Source organism: Lipotes vexillifer, unplaced genomic scaffold (genome assembly GCF_000442215.2).
Source record: "Lipotes vexillifer unplaced genomic scaffold, Lipotes_vexillifer_v1.1 scaffold90, whole genome shotgun sequence".
Classification (NCBI taxonomy): Eukaryota; Metazoa; Chordata; class Mammalia; order Artiodactyla; family Lipotidae; genus Lipotes; species Lipotes vexillifer.
Genome location: NW_006782310.1, coordinates 4940321 through 4955292, shown reverse-complemented (window position 1 = coordinate 4955292; position 14972 = coordinate 4940321). Strand labels below are relative to the sequence as shown.

Sequence of the window (14972 nt, the reverse complement as noted above, 5' to 3'; positions counted from 1 at the left end):
GGCAAACGGGGGGGGGGGGGGTGTCTTTCACCACTGCTTGGGCCAAGCAGAACCCTGTGGGCCCACCACCCACCGCCAAGTACAAATGCTGCCTCTTATTTGTAGAAAAGCTGGTCTCCCAGGCCTCCCAGAGTCACAAAAGAAAAGGCTTGAGCAGTTAATGATTAGGGCAAGAGAGTCACAGACTCTGTGTCTGATGAAAGAATGGGATTAATGCCATTGCTCGTAATAATCTGTACCTTTGTGGGCACAGGAATAACTGTAGCTTGCTCTGCCCATATAGGTGAGCGGGCAACTAAAACTGTCAGCAGAGAGATGCTACAGACCCATGTCGACGTCTTTCTCTCCAAGATCTCGACACCTTCTCTCAGCATGAAGCAGTTACAGAAGCTGGACCTTCACTCCTATTCCCATAGAAATGCAATGATGTCTGATAGTGGGGATTTGTAAGCAGCTCTTTTGCGCCTTTTCTGTTTGTTCATTTCTGTTTTCCTCAGACAGACCTTAATTGTGAAAATGAGATTCACTAGGTAACATTGAACCTAACTCCGGACTTCCGCTCTATGAAGGTACACAATGCCTTGCTTAACCGGTTGATTCCTTCCCTGGATCAAAAGGAGTAAGAATGAAGAATTAAGTAGTTAAAGAATGACTGACTCTCTAATTAAGTAGTTAAAGAATAACAGCTTCCCTGTTAGCAAATTTGCAGGCGGACAACAGGGGCAAGAGAACATCCAATTGCAGGTGGACCATGAGGGCAAGACAGCACCAAACGAAGATCAGAAGTCAGTGGGTCTGCACGCAATGGAAAGATGATGAAGAATCTGATCTCCTACCTTAATGGTTAACTGAGACTGTTTCCCCTTTTTCCCTTTAAAAATTGTCATGGCTGAGCAGAATCTTCGGAGCTGGTCTCCGGACATGAGTCCACTTTCTCCCCAGATTGCCAGTTTTTCTGAATAAAGCACCTTTCCTTTCTACTGACGCTTGCCCCTCGATTATTGGCTTTTGAGTGGTGAGCAGCCCAACGTGAGTTTGGTAACATGCCTGCCACAGCACACTTCATGGTCGCTTGTCTGCCCTCCTCCACACCCCTGAAAACATACACTTATATTAGGTTTGGGAACGAAACTTATTGTACCAATAACCTAGAATAACATATCTGAGAAGGCAAACCTTTGGCCCCGATGCATTTTCCACCACCCCTCAGAAGCCTGCTTCTGAATGGTGCTGGGCTGTGTAAGTGAGGGGCAGTGTGGGCTGGGGTCTTCACAGTCAACTCACCCAAGGGACAGCTTATGGTTGTAGAGTGTTGGCCCCTGGACACCAGTGAGAACCAACATTTCCCCCAGAGAATATTTCTCAAGTTGGTTCCTCAGAAAGTTTATGGCTATTCAGAAGTGGGGACAGGATTCCTTGAGAAATGGATTTTGTTTGAGAAATTCTGGGTTTGACAAAGGTGTATGGAGATAGTGGCTTTCAAGGGAAGATGAGCACTATCTTCCAAACTTATGTGATGATCAAATCTGCTCCTCACGGCAGTTATAGAAACCCGGGCTCTGAGAAGGGCCTTGGGCTCCCCATGCCCCGTGTGTGACGGCCCATCTGCTGACCACCCAGGGCCATATCTGAGTGCTCAGTGTGACTCTAGATTTCTTAATGTACTGGGCAGTGACCAGCTTACTCAGCTGTGGTAAGGATCCAAGCTGTTCCCAAACCTGAATTGTGTTCATGGGCAAATACATAAAAAGGGTATATCTACAGAAACTACTTTATAACCAATCTACCAAATCCTTTGAACTCATAATATGGATGAACTATGGCAGACATAAGGTCTTTTGTGCTACTAAGGACATCATTCCTACTTCATTAAAAAAAAAAAAGAGTTATGAGTTCCAAGCAACATGCAAACAAATGGTGGTAAGAGGCCCAGAATTTTGTATAACACTATATGGTCTGATGTATCAGTGGGGCTACCAAGCTGTTTGTACATGAAACGACATCAGACAGGCTGTTCTGTCTACACTACTTTAGGGTGTCTTCCCTTGCTGGCAAGCTTCAGCTGTCCCCTCCCACTGCCATCAGAGGCTCGACCTCTCTCTTCCCATTTGAAATTGATCACCTGTGGCTAAATAAGGAGGGCTGAAGAACTAAATAGCAGTGCTTGTTAGAACAAGAGTAAAGAGCCTCTAAGGAAGGACCAGTGGCCTCTGCAACAGTGAACAGGATTCATCATGGCTATTGCAAGGGCCCAGAGGCCTTGACTGCAAATTTCAGGGCTCAGAAAGGCTACAGAATTCCAGACAAGAGTGATTCTGTTGTGAACAGGTCAGCAAGATGAAAAGAAAACCCACCTGGGAGTAACCAATGATGTTCCCATTGTCATCGAGCACGTTGAAGCTGATGACCGGACCCTGAACCTCTGGGCTGCTGAACTCAGAGTCGCTGTAAATCTGCACGACAGGGGCTCCGTTGGGGTACCGGAGGGTGGACAGGGCGGCGTGGGTGTACTGAGCCAGGGTAAAGGTGTGCTGCCTGATGTTCTCCATTCCACCTCAAAACAGTTATGAAAACAAAAGGGGATCATAAACTTTATGTAAAATCCCCTATCTCATTTTTAAGAAAATGAGATCATTATAACTGGCAAACTTGGAACTCATATTAATGATTTTAAATACTTGTAAATAGTTCACGGTACTGCCCACATGATAAATGATTAGGTCATTGGTACTGAACGACAGTTTACCACTGCTGCCTCTGTGGAATTTTTCCATAGGAATTGTTGTTGCCATCTTCCTTTTTTTTTTTTTTTCCAGCTTTTTGCACTTTAATGTGTAATACTCGAGGTACAAGAAAACTGCATCTAACATTGTCATAAATCAAAGAAATCAGATCAGTCATCAAGGGCTCCAGAGTGAACAGCATCTTCATAACCTCCATGCTTATTGTCTTTGCTTTCTGGGTATAATTTAATAAGATCATCAATTTGAAGAATGGTGTTTGCAGCTTCAGCTGCAACTTTCAAACTCTTAACCTTAACTATGGTTGGTTCAAACACCCCTGCTTGTTTGTTGTCTCGGGGTTTACCATTGACCAATTCAAGGCCAATCCATTTTAGATTTTTGCGTTCTGGGTTAACTTGAGCCTCATTATGAAAAGCTCTTAGTTTTGCAACCAGATCTGTGGAGCCTTGGGCAGCATTAACTGCAAGAGTATTAGGAATAACAAGAAGAGATCTTGCAAACCCGGCAATAGCAAGCTGTTCCCGGGAGCCCATGCTGGTACGTAGTTTTTGAGGTGTATGGAAAGGGCTGCCTTCTACAGTACCCTCACCCGGAGCCACAGATTTCGACTCCAAAACTCTCCACTACACAAAGAGCTTCATGTAAAGAGCGCTCCACCTCGTCACACATGAAATCATTTGCCCCACGTAAGATGACTGATGCAGAGGTGTGAGCCTCAGTGCTATTTTAAAAACAGTGAAATTCTTAAATCAATGCTTTAATAAGTGCATGCAGAAATTCACTCTAAGTGCCTTGATGAAATCCTGCTTACACAGGACATTTAGACATGGAAGCAATGTCTAGACCATGGAGAGGAGATGAAATGGTTACTTCACCTCAATTTACAATGGCCCAACATTATTTTACCCCATGCGTATAGCTGCTTATATCATTGAAAGACTATAGCAGCCAATAAATGGGAAGTCATCTTCCTTTAAAAAAAAAAATGTTACTTAAGCATTCAGATAATTTAGACCCTTTGGTAACAGATTGCAAAAATGTACAATTTTGTCTTTAAATGTATCTCTTTTTTGCTGTTGCTGTTTGTTTTCGTTAATGTTTAAATCTTTTTTTTTTTTTAGTTTCTTGGCCACACCGCACAGCATGCGGGATCCTAGTTCCCCGATCAGGGATCGAACCTGCGTCCCCTGCAGTGGAAGCTTGGCGTCCCAACCACTGGAGCGCCAGGGAAGTTCCCTAAATCATTTTAATATTATACAAAGCAGTTAAGGATACTTGCTATAACATGGATGAACCCTGAAAACATTATGCGAAATGAAATAAGCCAGACACGAAAGGACAAATATTGTATTATTCCTCTTACATAAGGTGCCTAGAATAGGCAAATTCATAGAAACAGAGAGGAGAATAAAGGTTACTAGGGGCTGGGGGAGGGGAAATGGGGAGTTACTGTTTTTTCAGTTTGGGATGATGAAAGTCCTGGAGAAGGGTAGTGGCGATGGCTGCTCAACGATGTGAATATACTTAATGCCACTGAGTTGAATATTTTAAAATGGCTAAACTGGTACATTTTATGTTACATAGATTTCACCATAATTTTTTCTAAAAAAGAGCCTAATTAAGTAGGAAAAATCAGGGTTTGCCTTACTGTGGGGCTGATATTGTCAATCTGCCTTCAGAGGTGCCCCTGGCTCTGCCAGACCCTCTCACTTGTGGTTTGGATACCTTGCTAGTATCTGTCCTTGAGAAAGTGCTCATTTCTCAATGTCTATCTTGATTATCTCCTCTTTGTCTGGATGATGCCCACTCACCTCCCTGCATTACTGTCACAATAGCCCTCCTATGAATTCTGTCTGCCCGCAGTTTTAGGCTTAGGCTGAGGACCTAAGGGTCCCCTTATTATGATGAGAGAGACAGAGAGAGACAGAGAGAGACAGAGAGAGACAGAGAGAGACAGAGGGCTGCCTAACTGCTAAGCCGCATCCCTGGTTCACCATAACCCCATACCCATGTGGACGGTACAAGCAGTGTCACCCCGTTCTAGAAGCTTAGCCTCTGAAAGGAGCGTCCAGAGCACAGCAGGAGTGAGGAGTCATGGCTCACCAGTCAGAGGTTCTTCCAGCCTTGTGCCTTGTGCCAAGTCCCATAAGATGGGAAGTGGCATCCATCTGTGTTAGCCTGTGGGGAATGTCCCCCACCTGCTCACACACCCCAAGCACTTGTCAGGAAAGAAAACATGTATCATTGCAAAGGCCAGCAGAATAGACAGTGTTTGGGGGCTCAGGGTTAGACGTTAGCATTGCCTGGGTTTAGACCCTAGCCCTCCCAGGTTCCAGCTCCCTGGTCCTGGGGAAGGCATTCAACCTCTCTGAGCATAAGCTCCTTCGTGGGCAAAGTGGGCTCATCATAAAGCTCCCCTGTGGGAAGACCCAGCGAGGTAAGAGCTAAATAAGGTCTCAGGATCTGTAAGCATTCCCAGTGCAGGGACCAAGGAGGGCTCCTCTGCATCTGTGAGGTTATTAATCTCTGGATTTGGAATGTCTATCACTTGTTAAAATGTTCTTTTAACCAACCAAAAAAAAGGTCCAGTTTCTTGCTCTTCCCTCAGAAGTCATTTCTGGAAGTTCTTTAGAATCAGCTTCATCTGCATCAGTGCAGAGCTGCCATGTGCCGCTCACCTGCACAGACTCTCTCCTTATCTGAATCCCACCCAGGCCAGGGCTCCCTCGAGGACACGGGCAACAGGAAGCAAATTCCACACAGATAAAGAGGTCCACTGACCTGTGAGGCGCTCTAAGACATCGAATCCATGTTTTAGCGCTATCACGTCAAGGAAGGAGATGGTGCCATCTTCAAACCTGTAATGGTGGTGAGGGTGATGAGGTCAAGCCGTGGCTAACTCCTCCGTGTGCATTTTGTATATGTGACAACGGGGCTTTGACTCTAGCCTTAGCCGTAATCTATGGAGACCTTGCCTCTGCTGCCTTATACAATGCTGCTCCCCCCTCTCCTTCTCAAGACAGAGGGCCATGCACACCAAGACATGAGGGCTGCCTCTGGGCCTGACCTGGTCTGCAGCTTACTTGGGATGGGCTGGCAGTGGTGATAAAGGGCCCTGAAAGACAGTCACCACCTTGGAAGACTTCAGACTTAACAAAACCTCAAGTGCTGTGGGCTCTGGAAATGCTGCCCTTGACCCCAAGAGAGCACCACTGACAGGGCATCAATCCAGTCAGATCAATTGTGCAGCCATGAGGTTCTTAACAAGAGTCTATGATTCCGAAGTCTATAGGACCACAGCTATTATAAGGCTCTCAATAAACTTCCTGATTATCGTTATAATTATATTTGCATTTTATAATTATTCATTTAGACAAAATCCTCATCAAATCTTTACTGTCCATGTACTGCATGCCGGGAACTGTTCTAGGTGCTAAGGATACAGCAGTTAACGTGACAGGTAGGATCCCTGCCCTCACAGGGCACAGAAACAAGGAGTAACAGACAGCAAACATGCAGGGAAGCCAAATAAGCATCAAGCCAGGGGGTGACAAGTGCAATGAAGTTGCCTAAGCAGGAGGGTTGGCGGCTGCTTTAGATGAGATGGTCAGGGGAAGTTCTCTCCGAGGGAGATCATTCAAGCAGAGACCGAGTGGAATTAAGGGAGCGAGGGAAACTGCTCACTTTTGAAACAGTTTTGGAGGGAAACAGAGTTCCAGGGATAGGTTGCAGCAAAGGCCCTGAGCAGGTAGAGCCAGAACAGCAAGGAGGTCAGTGAGGCCAAGAGCAAGACAGCAAGGCGGAGGGCTTCACCCTGGATGAGACGAGTGGCCGGAGGGCTCTGCGCAGAGAGGAGTGACGCGACACGGGGCCTAGGTTTTGATAAAACGCCTCTGGCTGCTTCATTAGTGAGGGGGAAGCCTGGGGCACAGCGAGGAGTTTCCAGCAAGCATCCCACAAAGGGTGGTGACAAACAGCAGTCTTATGCAAGTTGAAACTTTCAATGGAAACACTGTGTTTTGTATTTTAACACTCTAAGGATAAGAGTTGCTCAAAATATCATTACCGGAATGTTAATATCCTTATAAAACTAATGGTAATTAATAGATATATAGAAGTAATAATGAATCAGTTGATAATTAATTGACCATTAATAAGTTAGTAACTAATGACTCCTTAATAAATTAAACACGATTAGGCAATAATGGCTTCTGTTATTAATTGATCAATAATAAATAATTATTGATTGATCAATAATTAACAGACTCTTAGCAGAAAAGGGAGGTGTTTTGTTTCCATCAGGGGTTGTTTCTCACTGGGTTATAAAACGGAAAAGATTAAGAACGGGGTTCAGATGCATGTTCAAGAAACATTTGAGTTCGGTATTAAATCTCAAGCTCTAGTGCTAGGTTCACAAGAAAAATATGAGTCTTCTAATAATGGTAAATAAATACATTCAGCTTTCTGGGAATCTTGGTGCAGCGCTTGCTATAAGGCGATTCACCCAAATTGAAGGCAAGAGGTCCGGTCCAGCCCGGCCCACTCATGCCGTGCCTGTAATGAGCTGCCCCACTCCTCTAGGTCTTCAGGTGCCCCTACTGACTAAATAAAGTTTGGGTTGTCATTTTGTTCTGCCTTTAATTTACATGATGTTGTGCCTGTCATTCTTTTCTCACTTGGTTATATTATATGCTACGTAATCACACTTGGATTCAAAAGGTTTTACATTAGCTTTCCTGTTTTAGAATCGCGCAACTATGGAGAAGTCCTAAATGAAAGAGACATCAGATAGCCTCGTAGCCTATTGATGCCAACTCAACCTTGGTGCTTCACCTATATTAGCTCTAAAGAGTTGTATCCTTTTAGAGATGCACTTTATAGGAAAAACATGAGGTGCAGAGATCAAGTCACAGGCTCCTATTCCCACAAACAGTGTGCAGTGGAGCCAGGATTCACTCCCCAACGGTCCAGCTCCAGAACCTACACTCTAGACTATGACTCTACTGCCGAGGCCATGCCCCTATCTGCAGGACCCTTGAGTCTGCACCTGGGTCTGCGGGGGATCTGAGCCACCTTCCCATACAGGCCCTGGGGCCTTCTCAGGCACCAGCAGAGTGACCAGCTCCTGGCCCCTACCTCATGGTATCTCCCACTGTTGGACCCAGCAGAACCCTGGGTCAGCTGCCATTTTCACCCTCTCATACCTTCAACCTTACGGTCCCCAGCCACTGGCATCTGGGGGATTCCTGGGCACGAGCCACACCGCCTGCCCCTGCACCCTGAGAATGACACATAGACCAACAAACCCAGGCAAGGAGCTGCCAGCCCTCAAACTTCCTTGGTAACCCCTGGGAGGCTCACAGAGGCTGCTTTTAGCTGTGCCCCCGAGTCTGGTGGCCTCTGATTTAACTGGTTCCTCTTGCTGACTAGAAACCAAGCTGAGCTGATACTAGCTGCTGAAATACAGCTATGCTGTCAACATGTATGCATACTTGTCCCAAATGGCACCATCCTTTTAAATCACTGCTTCAATTGCTGCCCCCTCATGTCAGTGCTGCGGCAAAAGGCCTGGGGCCCATCCTCCTTACTCCCTGGAAGGCCTTCATCTCTTCTGCTCGCAGCCCTTCCCTGCAGGCCCTCATCCTCCCACAGCTGTGGAGAAGCCCACACACAGGGCAGAGTTCACAGCCTGCTGTGGCAGCTCCAGCTGACCTCTGACTCCCGGATCCGGGCCCTGCCAACCAGCACCTCCCTTGCACCATCCTACAGGTGGCATAGGCCAGACCTGAGCCTTGCTGAACTCCAGCGGCCACTCCCATCGCCGGGTTACCTTTCAGCCACCGACTCTCTGGGGATATAGAAGTCTTCTTCTGCAAGGTATGCAGCGGCCGTGCCTCCTCCAAAGTAGGTTTTCCTCAGCAGAGGAGCTGAGCGGCTACTCACCAGCAGGGCGCCCAGGCCGGTGGGGAAGCCAAAGATCTTATAGAAGGAGAGGGGGACAAAGTCGGCCTGGTGAACCGACAGGTCCAGAGGCGAGGTGCCCACGTAGGCAGCCGCATCCAGCAGCACGAACCACTTCCCAGGCCCGCCCACGGGGCACATCCGCCCGGACTTGACCTCTTCTATCCAGGACAGCGGGTACCTGGTCCCGGAAAAGTTACTCTGAGCTGGGTAGCAGAAGAGATGCAGAGGCTGGCCGTCAGGGTCGCTGGCAGTGGTAGCATCCTGTTCTTCCGCCAGCCACATGTCCTCTGGCCTGACTGGGATGGAAGTGATGTTCATGGCTGCGGTGACCTCCCTCATGCCCACCACAGACGTGTGGCTGTCAGTGAGGTAACAGAAGTGACTCCCGCTGCTTTCTGGGCCTGGGGGCACCCACGGGAAAGCCTCTGCCACCAGTTTAAGAGCAGCTGTGCTCCCGGCCGTGAAAATCACAGTGTAGTCCTCTGGGGAGGTGTGGAAGTGTGCCAGGATCCTGGAAGAGGCACAGCATCAGGGAACTCCTTGGTTTCCCTCCAGTGTTAAATGTTTGGAGCTAGTTGTATTTCAACTAAATACGACATCTCTCTACCTTAAGAGCTAGGAAAAAGCCAGATAGGGTTTGCCACATTGTGAAGTTAGGGCAGGGGCAGAGGAGGTTGTGGGAAGAGATGGCAAATGGGTACAAACCGGCAAAATCACCCAGCCTCCCAAATCCCCACCCCCACATGGAGAAGACAAAAATCCACAACTACCTTAAACTCAGTTGAAAACACCCCTTCTCGGTCTACTGTCTGGCTCTATCATAACAAGTTTTCAATCATCAACTTGTTTAACATTGCTTTTAATATGGGCAACCCTATAGCAAAACAGTATCATTTTCAAACTGGAAATAATTTGAAATTGTATAGATTCACATATCTTTAGGTACCACCTAAATTATTTGCCAAAAACTAATTAATCTGTCATGTGCAAATATTAGTAAAGGGGGGAAAACTGAAAAAACAAGATGTCTAAATCTGAAATACGAAAAGAACATAAAACAGAGAAAGCATTTTTTTTCTCCCTGAAAAGAAGACTTAGGAACCTGGGTCACTCTGGCCCCCAGGAACTCTGGCACCAGCCCAGAGCCACACACAACAGCTTGGGCACCTCAGAGGTGCCTACCTGTGCTTCTGGTCGGCCCCGCTCTGCACCTGCTCAGCCTCACCTTCCTGTCCTCTGACCCTGATGGTTATCAGCGTGCATGTGTGGCCATTTAGCTGAACGTGATCTTCCTGAAACCAGCTCAGAAGCTTTGTGGGATGTGGGCAGGTGGTAGGAAGTCCATCCACCCACAGGTGCCACACAAGTTGGCACCTCTGCTGCTCACCTGTAGCGCACCTGCTCCACCGTGTCATGGGTGAGCTTGCTGCTGATGTTCTGGCTGTGAGGATTACCTGGCAGGTTACAAAGACAAAGCCGTTGGGTCACTACTTATAGTCTCTCCTTTTTTTTTTTTTTTTTTTTGCGGTACGCGGGCCTCTCACTGTTGTGGCCTCTCCCGTTGCGGAGCACAGGCTCCGGACGCGCAGGCTCAGTGGCCATGGCTCACGGGCCCAGCCGCTCCGCGGCATGTGGGATCCTCCCGGACCGGGGCACGAACCCGTGTCCCCTGCACCGGCAGGCGGACTCTCAACCACTGTGCCACCAGGGAAGCCCTATAGTCTCTCCTTTTGTGTTCCTCCAAAATCGTCTCCCTCAGTTTCTCAAAATGTAAGCAAAATAAATATCATAGGACCCAGCCTTCCCCAAGTTCCAAATTTAATCAGGGAAGTGAGAAAATGCAGTAAGAAAGGAAAAGTCAAGCAAGACAAAATAATAATGGTTTAGCCATCAAACAAAGTCAAGGACCTTTAGTTCCTCCTCAAGGGCTATAGATTCTGGGCCCTATCCTTTGAGCTGTTTTTTTTTTTTTAAAAAAAACAATCCCACAGCATTTATTGTCATCTGGTAATAACATAAAGGTGAGCAAAACAATATGAATAAATGCTTTAGAACTACACTTCTAACAAAGCACACCTAAAAAAACTGTATTGCCTTCTCAACAATTTCTCACTTCATTGATCATTTCTAGTTGGAGACACTTTGGAGCAGAGTAATGTTATCTCCTTTTAGCATGATCCGACCCAGTTGTTTTCTTGACTTTGTTTTAGAATGAATCTCTTCTGCATCATCTAATACGAGGTTCATATACTCATCAAAACCAATGATACAGCCCTCTATCCGCATATTCACTTGCTCATAAAGCCACACCTGAATCCGAGATCTATTTTGCAAGTATCTGAAGATGAGATTGATTGGCTGCACCATCACCTTCTGCACCTTCTGGCCCTGGCCCCGGTACGCCATGGTGGAAGCTCACAAAGACCACACTATCCCGCACACTGCCTCAAAAAGCAACTTCCGGCCTTTGAGCTGTTTTATAGATACTGACACCCACGCCAGGTGGAAGAAGTTACCTGTATGCTGCTGCTCCGCAGTTCCCCACTCACATCTGCACCGCTCTCCTTCCCTCCCCGTTTCTGGGCTGCTTCCTGAAGCCACCGCAGGGTCTTGGCTCGCGCTGTTCCTTCTGCCTAATCTGGCCTCTCCTCTTTTCCGAGTGAATTCCTGCTCTTCCTCCAGCATCCGCCCCACTCCTATAGAAGCTTTCTGTGACACTCACGCTGCCAACTCACCGTCACTCTGCAGATACAGAGCCCCCCAGAGCGCCGGGGCCTTTTGGTCACAGCCCTTTGCTCAATTGATAATTTACTTTATTTACAGTTTACACTACTTTACTTTTCTTTTTTTTTTTTTTTAACATTTATTTGGAGATCACTTGACTGAGGTCTTGTCTTTACTAGACCATAGTCTACAAAGGCAGGGACTGTATTACTTTGTTCCCATTACAGCACCATGCCCCCAACACCAGAGTGGCTTCATAAACATTTACAGAGTGAATGAATGAATGAATGAATGAATGAATGAACGTTCCTCCTGCTGTCCCACCCTCTGCACTGTGCTGGTCCCACAGGGTCATCCCACCACCAAACACAGCACCCCGTGCCCTTCCTGCCACTGACCGCTTCTTCTGGAAGTAACCTGTGTGTCTCTGAGGCAGTCCCTCCCACCCAGCAGCACATGTGCTACAGGGACTGACCCTGGGTGCTTGCTTGCCTGACCCCCTCTCTCAAGGGGCTTACTCAGCTTTGTGTGTTCAGCACTGTCCCCGCCTATTAATGTGACATTTTATTAAGCATAGATATATTAGCTGAATGTAGTTGGCTAATGTTCAGTGCAAAATCAGTTATGCTGTGTTGTTCTTTACCATAAACATTTTCCATGAGATCTTTAGTGAAGCTTGTAAGCTGGCTCTGGGGGAACAACGTGGCTCCTGCATGGTCAAGATAGACAGTTCCTGAAAGAAAACACAAAATAAAGCTGTGATTATTTTTCAGAGGTATTCCACTCATTTCACCTAGATCTAGTTTGTGTGAACCTGACCAGTACCCGTATGATGTGTTTTGACATAACACCAGGCCACTGATTTCTCCCAGCCTCTTGATATGCATGCTCTTTTTTAATATTCTTTCTCTTATTCTTTTCCATTAAGGTTCGTCACAATATACTGAATACAGTTCCCTGTGCTATGCAGTAGGATCTTGTTGTTTATCCATCCTGTATCTGCTAGTTTGCATCTGCTAACGCCAAACTCCCAGTCCTTCCCTCCCCCATCCCTCTCTCCCTTGATGTGCGCTTCTGAATTCAAGTGGAGGCATGAGCAATGGAAGAACTGCACTTTCAACATCTAATGACCCTTAGAGCCCTGAGAGCCTTCCTGATGAACCAGCTCTCTTCTGAACCTGGGAGAGCAGCCCACGCAGAGGAGAAGCCCAGTGGACATTCATGCTTCAGGATGGCAAAGCTATTTCATGTTACGACACACACCCTATTCTGGAATTTCCGCGCAGCTTCCCAGGCTGTCAAGCCCTGATTCTACATTTCCATAGTGAGTTCCAGAGTCCTCAACCCTACAACAGCTGTGACAGCTTCAGAGATGACTGGGAATGGCTGTGGTCTTTCCAGTCTCTCTCATAAACAGAGAAAGGTAAATTTAGATGACAGTGAGATACCAAGCGTTACCACTCAGATTGCCCCAGATCAAAAGGATAACTCACTGTATGGGTGAGGGTGTGGGGAAACAGGCCCGCTGTTACACAGCTGGTAGGAGGGTAAATGGGTGCAACTTCTTTATGGACAGAAATTTAGCAATATCGCTCATGCTTTAAAAATGCAAACTCCCTTGACCTAGCAATTTGTCTTCCAGGAATCTATCTTATAAATTGTGAAATGGTCTGTCAGTGAGGACATTCAGTGCAGCACTGTCTGTAAGAGCAAAGGGTTGGAAATGACTTAAATATCTATCAACATGTATTTAAAATAAAGAATTTGAATACACCCATCTAGTACTGATATGGAACAAACTCCAAGATATGTTTTCAAGAACATACAATATGAATAGATTCATTCATTCTTTCATGCACTTAACAAATATTTTTTGTTTTGTGCAGGATGGATTTTTCATTTATTTTATAACAGCTTTATTGAGATTAATTCACATACTGTAAAATTTGCCCTTTTAAAGTGTATGATTTAGTGGTTTTAGTATATTCGTAAAGTTGTGCAACCATGGCCACTATCTAATTTTAGAACACTTCATTCATCCCCAAAAGAGACCCCATACCCATTACCACTCACTCCCCAGATCCACCCAGCCCTAGCCCCTGGCAATCACCAATCTATTTTCTGCCTCTATAGATCTGTCTACTCTGGACATTGCATATAAATGGAATCATACAACATGTGGTCTTTTGTGTCTAGCTTCTTTCACTTAGCGTAATAATTTCAAGTGCATCCATATTGTAGCATGTATCAGAACTTCATACCTTTCTTGTGACTGAATAGTATTCCATTGTACGGATATGCCACATGTTTTGTTTATCTATTCATCTGTTGATGAATATTTGGGTTGTTTCCAATTTTGCCTATTATAAATAATGCTGTTATGAATATTTGTATACAAGTTTTTGTGTGGACATATGTTTTCTCCCATTTGGTTGGTTGTTCTTTCACTTTCTTTATGATAGCCATTGAAAAAAAAATTTTTTAATTTTGATGAAGTCCAATTTGTCTATTTTTGTTGCTTGTAATTTTGGTGTCATAAGAAACCATTGCCTAATCCAAGGTCCTGATGATTTATACTTATGCTTTCTCCTAAGAGTTTTATTCTTTTAGCTCTTATATTTAGGCTTTGGCCCTTTTGAGTTAATTTTTTAATACAGTGTTGAAGAGGGGTCCAACTTCAGTTTTTGGTGTGTGGATACACCATTTAAGAGACTATTCTTTCTCCTGTTTAATAGTCTTGGCATCCTGTTGAAAATAAATTGACCATAGATGTGTGGGTTTATTTCTGGTCTTACAACTCTACTCCACTGGTCTATGTATCTATCCTTATGCCAATGCCACATTGTTCATTGTTTTGATTACTATAACTTTATGTAAATCTTACTTACCTTTACTTTTATGGCAGTGTAAGTCCTTCCACTTTGTTCTCTTTTTTTCAGTAATTTTTATTTTATTTTATATTTTGGCTGCATTGGGTCTTCGTTGCTGCACACGGGCTTTCTCTAGTTAATGGCGAGCAGGGGCTACTCTTCATTGCAGAGCACGGGCTCTAGGCGCACAGGCTTCAGTAGTCGCAGCATGCGGGCTCAGTAGTTGTGGCTCACGGGCTCTAGAGCACAGGCTCAGTAGTTGCTGCACACAGGCTTAGTTGCTCCGTGGCACGTGGGATCTTCCTGGACCAGAGCTCGAACCCATGTCCCCTGCATTGACAGGCAGATTCCCAACCACTGCGCCACCAGGGAAGTCCCTCAACTTTGTTCTTTTTCAAGATTGCTTTGGGTATTCTGGATCCTTTGCATTTCTATATGAATTTTAGGACCAACTTGTCAAAAAACTGTCTGGGATTTTGATAGGAATTGCATTGAATCTGTAGGTAATTTGGGGTGTATTGCCATCTTAACAATATTAAGTCTTCCAATCCATGAATACAGGATGTCTTCCCATTTATTTAGGTCTTTTTTTTTTTTTTTTTTTAACATCTTTATTGGGGTATAATTGCTTTACAATGGTGTGTTAGTTTCTGCTTTATAACAGAGTGAG

At 45.6% G+C, this 14972-nt stretch overlaps 2 protein-coding genes across 2 annotated transcripts in view; both read right to left on the bottom strand.

Annotated features, from left to right (window-relative positions):
• Window positions 1–14972, bottom strand: part of MOCOS (molybdenum cofactor sulfurase) — a 58057-nt gene that overhangs the window by 38873 nt on the left and 4212 nt on the right. The window contains exons 2-6 of the mRNA XM_007455215.1: window positions 12076–12165; window positions 10096–10162; window positions 8575–9219; window positions 5526–5602; window positions 2355–2554 (exon numbers count right to left, since the gene is read on the bottom strand). Of these exons, the coding sequence (XP_007455277.1) occupies window positions 2355–2554; window positions 5526–5602; window positions 8575–9219; window positions 10096–10162; window positions 12076–12091 (1005 nt within the window). The 5' untranslated portion in view covers window positions 12092–12165. The remainder of the gene's footprint in view (window positions 1–2354; window positions 2555–5525; window positions 5603–8574; window positions 9220–10095; window positions 10163–12075; window positions 12166–14972) is intronic.
• LOC103077263 (small nuclear ribonucleoprotein E) lies at window positions 10836–11164 on the bottom strand. Its single transcript, XM_007455214.1, has one exon. It carries the CDS (start codon window positions 11112–11114, stop codon window positions 10836–10838), a length of 279 nt encoding a protein of 92 aa, XP_007455276.1. The 5' UTR covers window positions 11115–11164.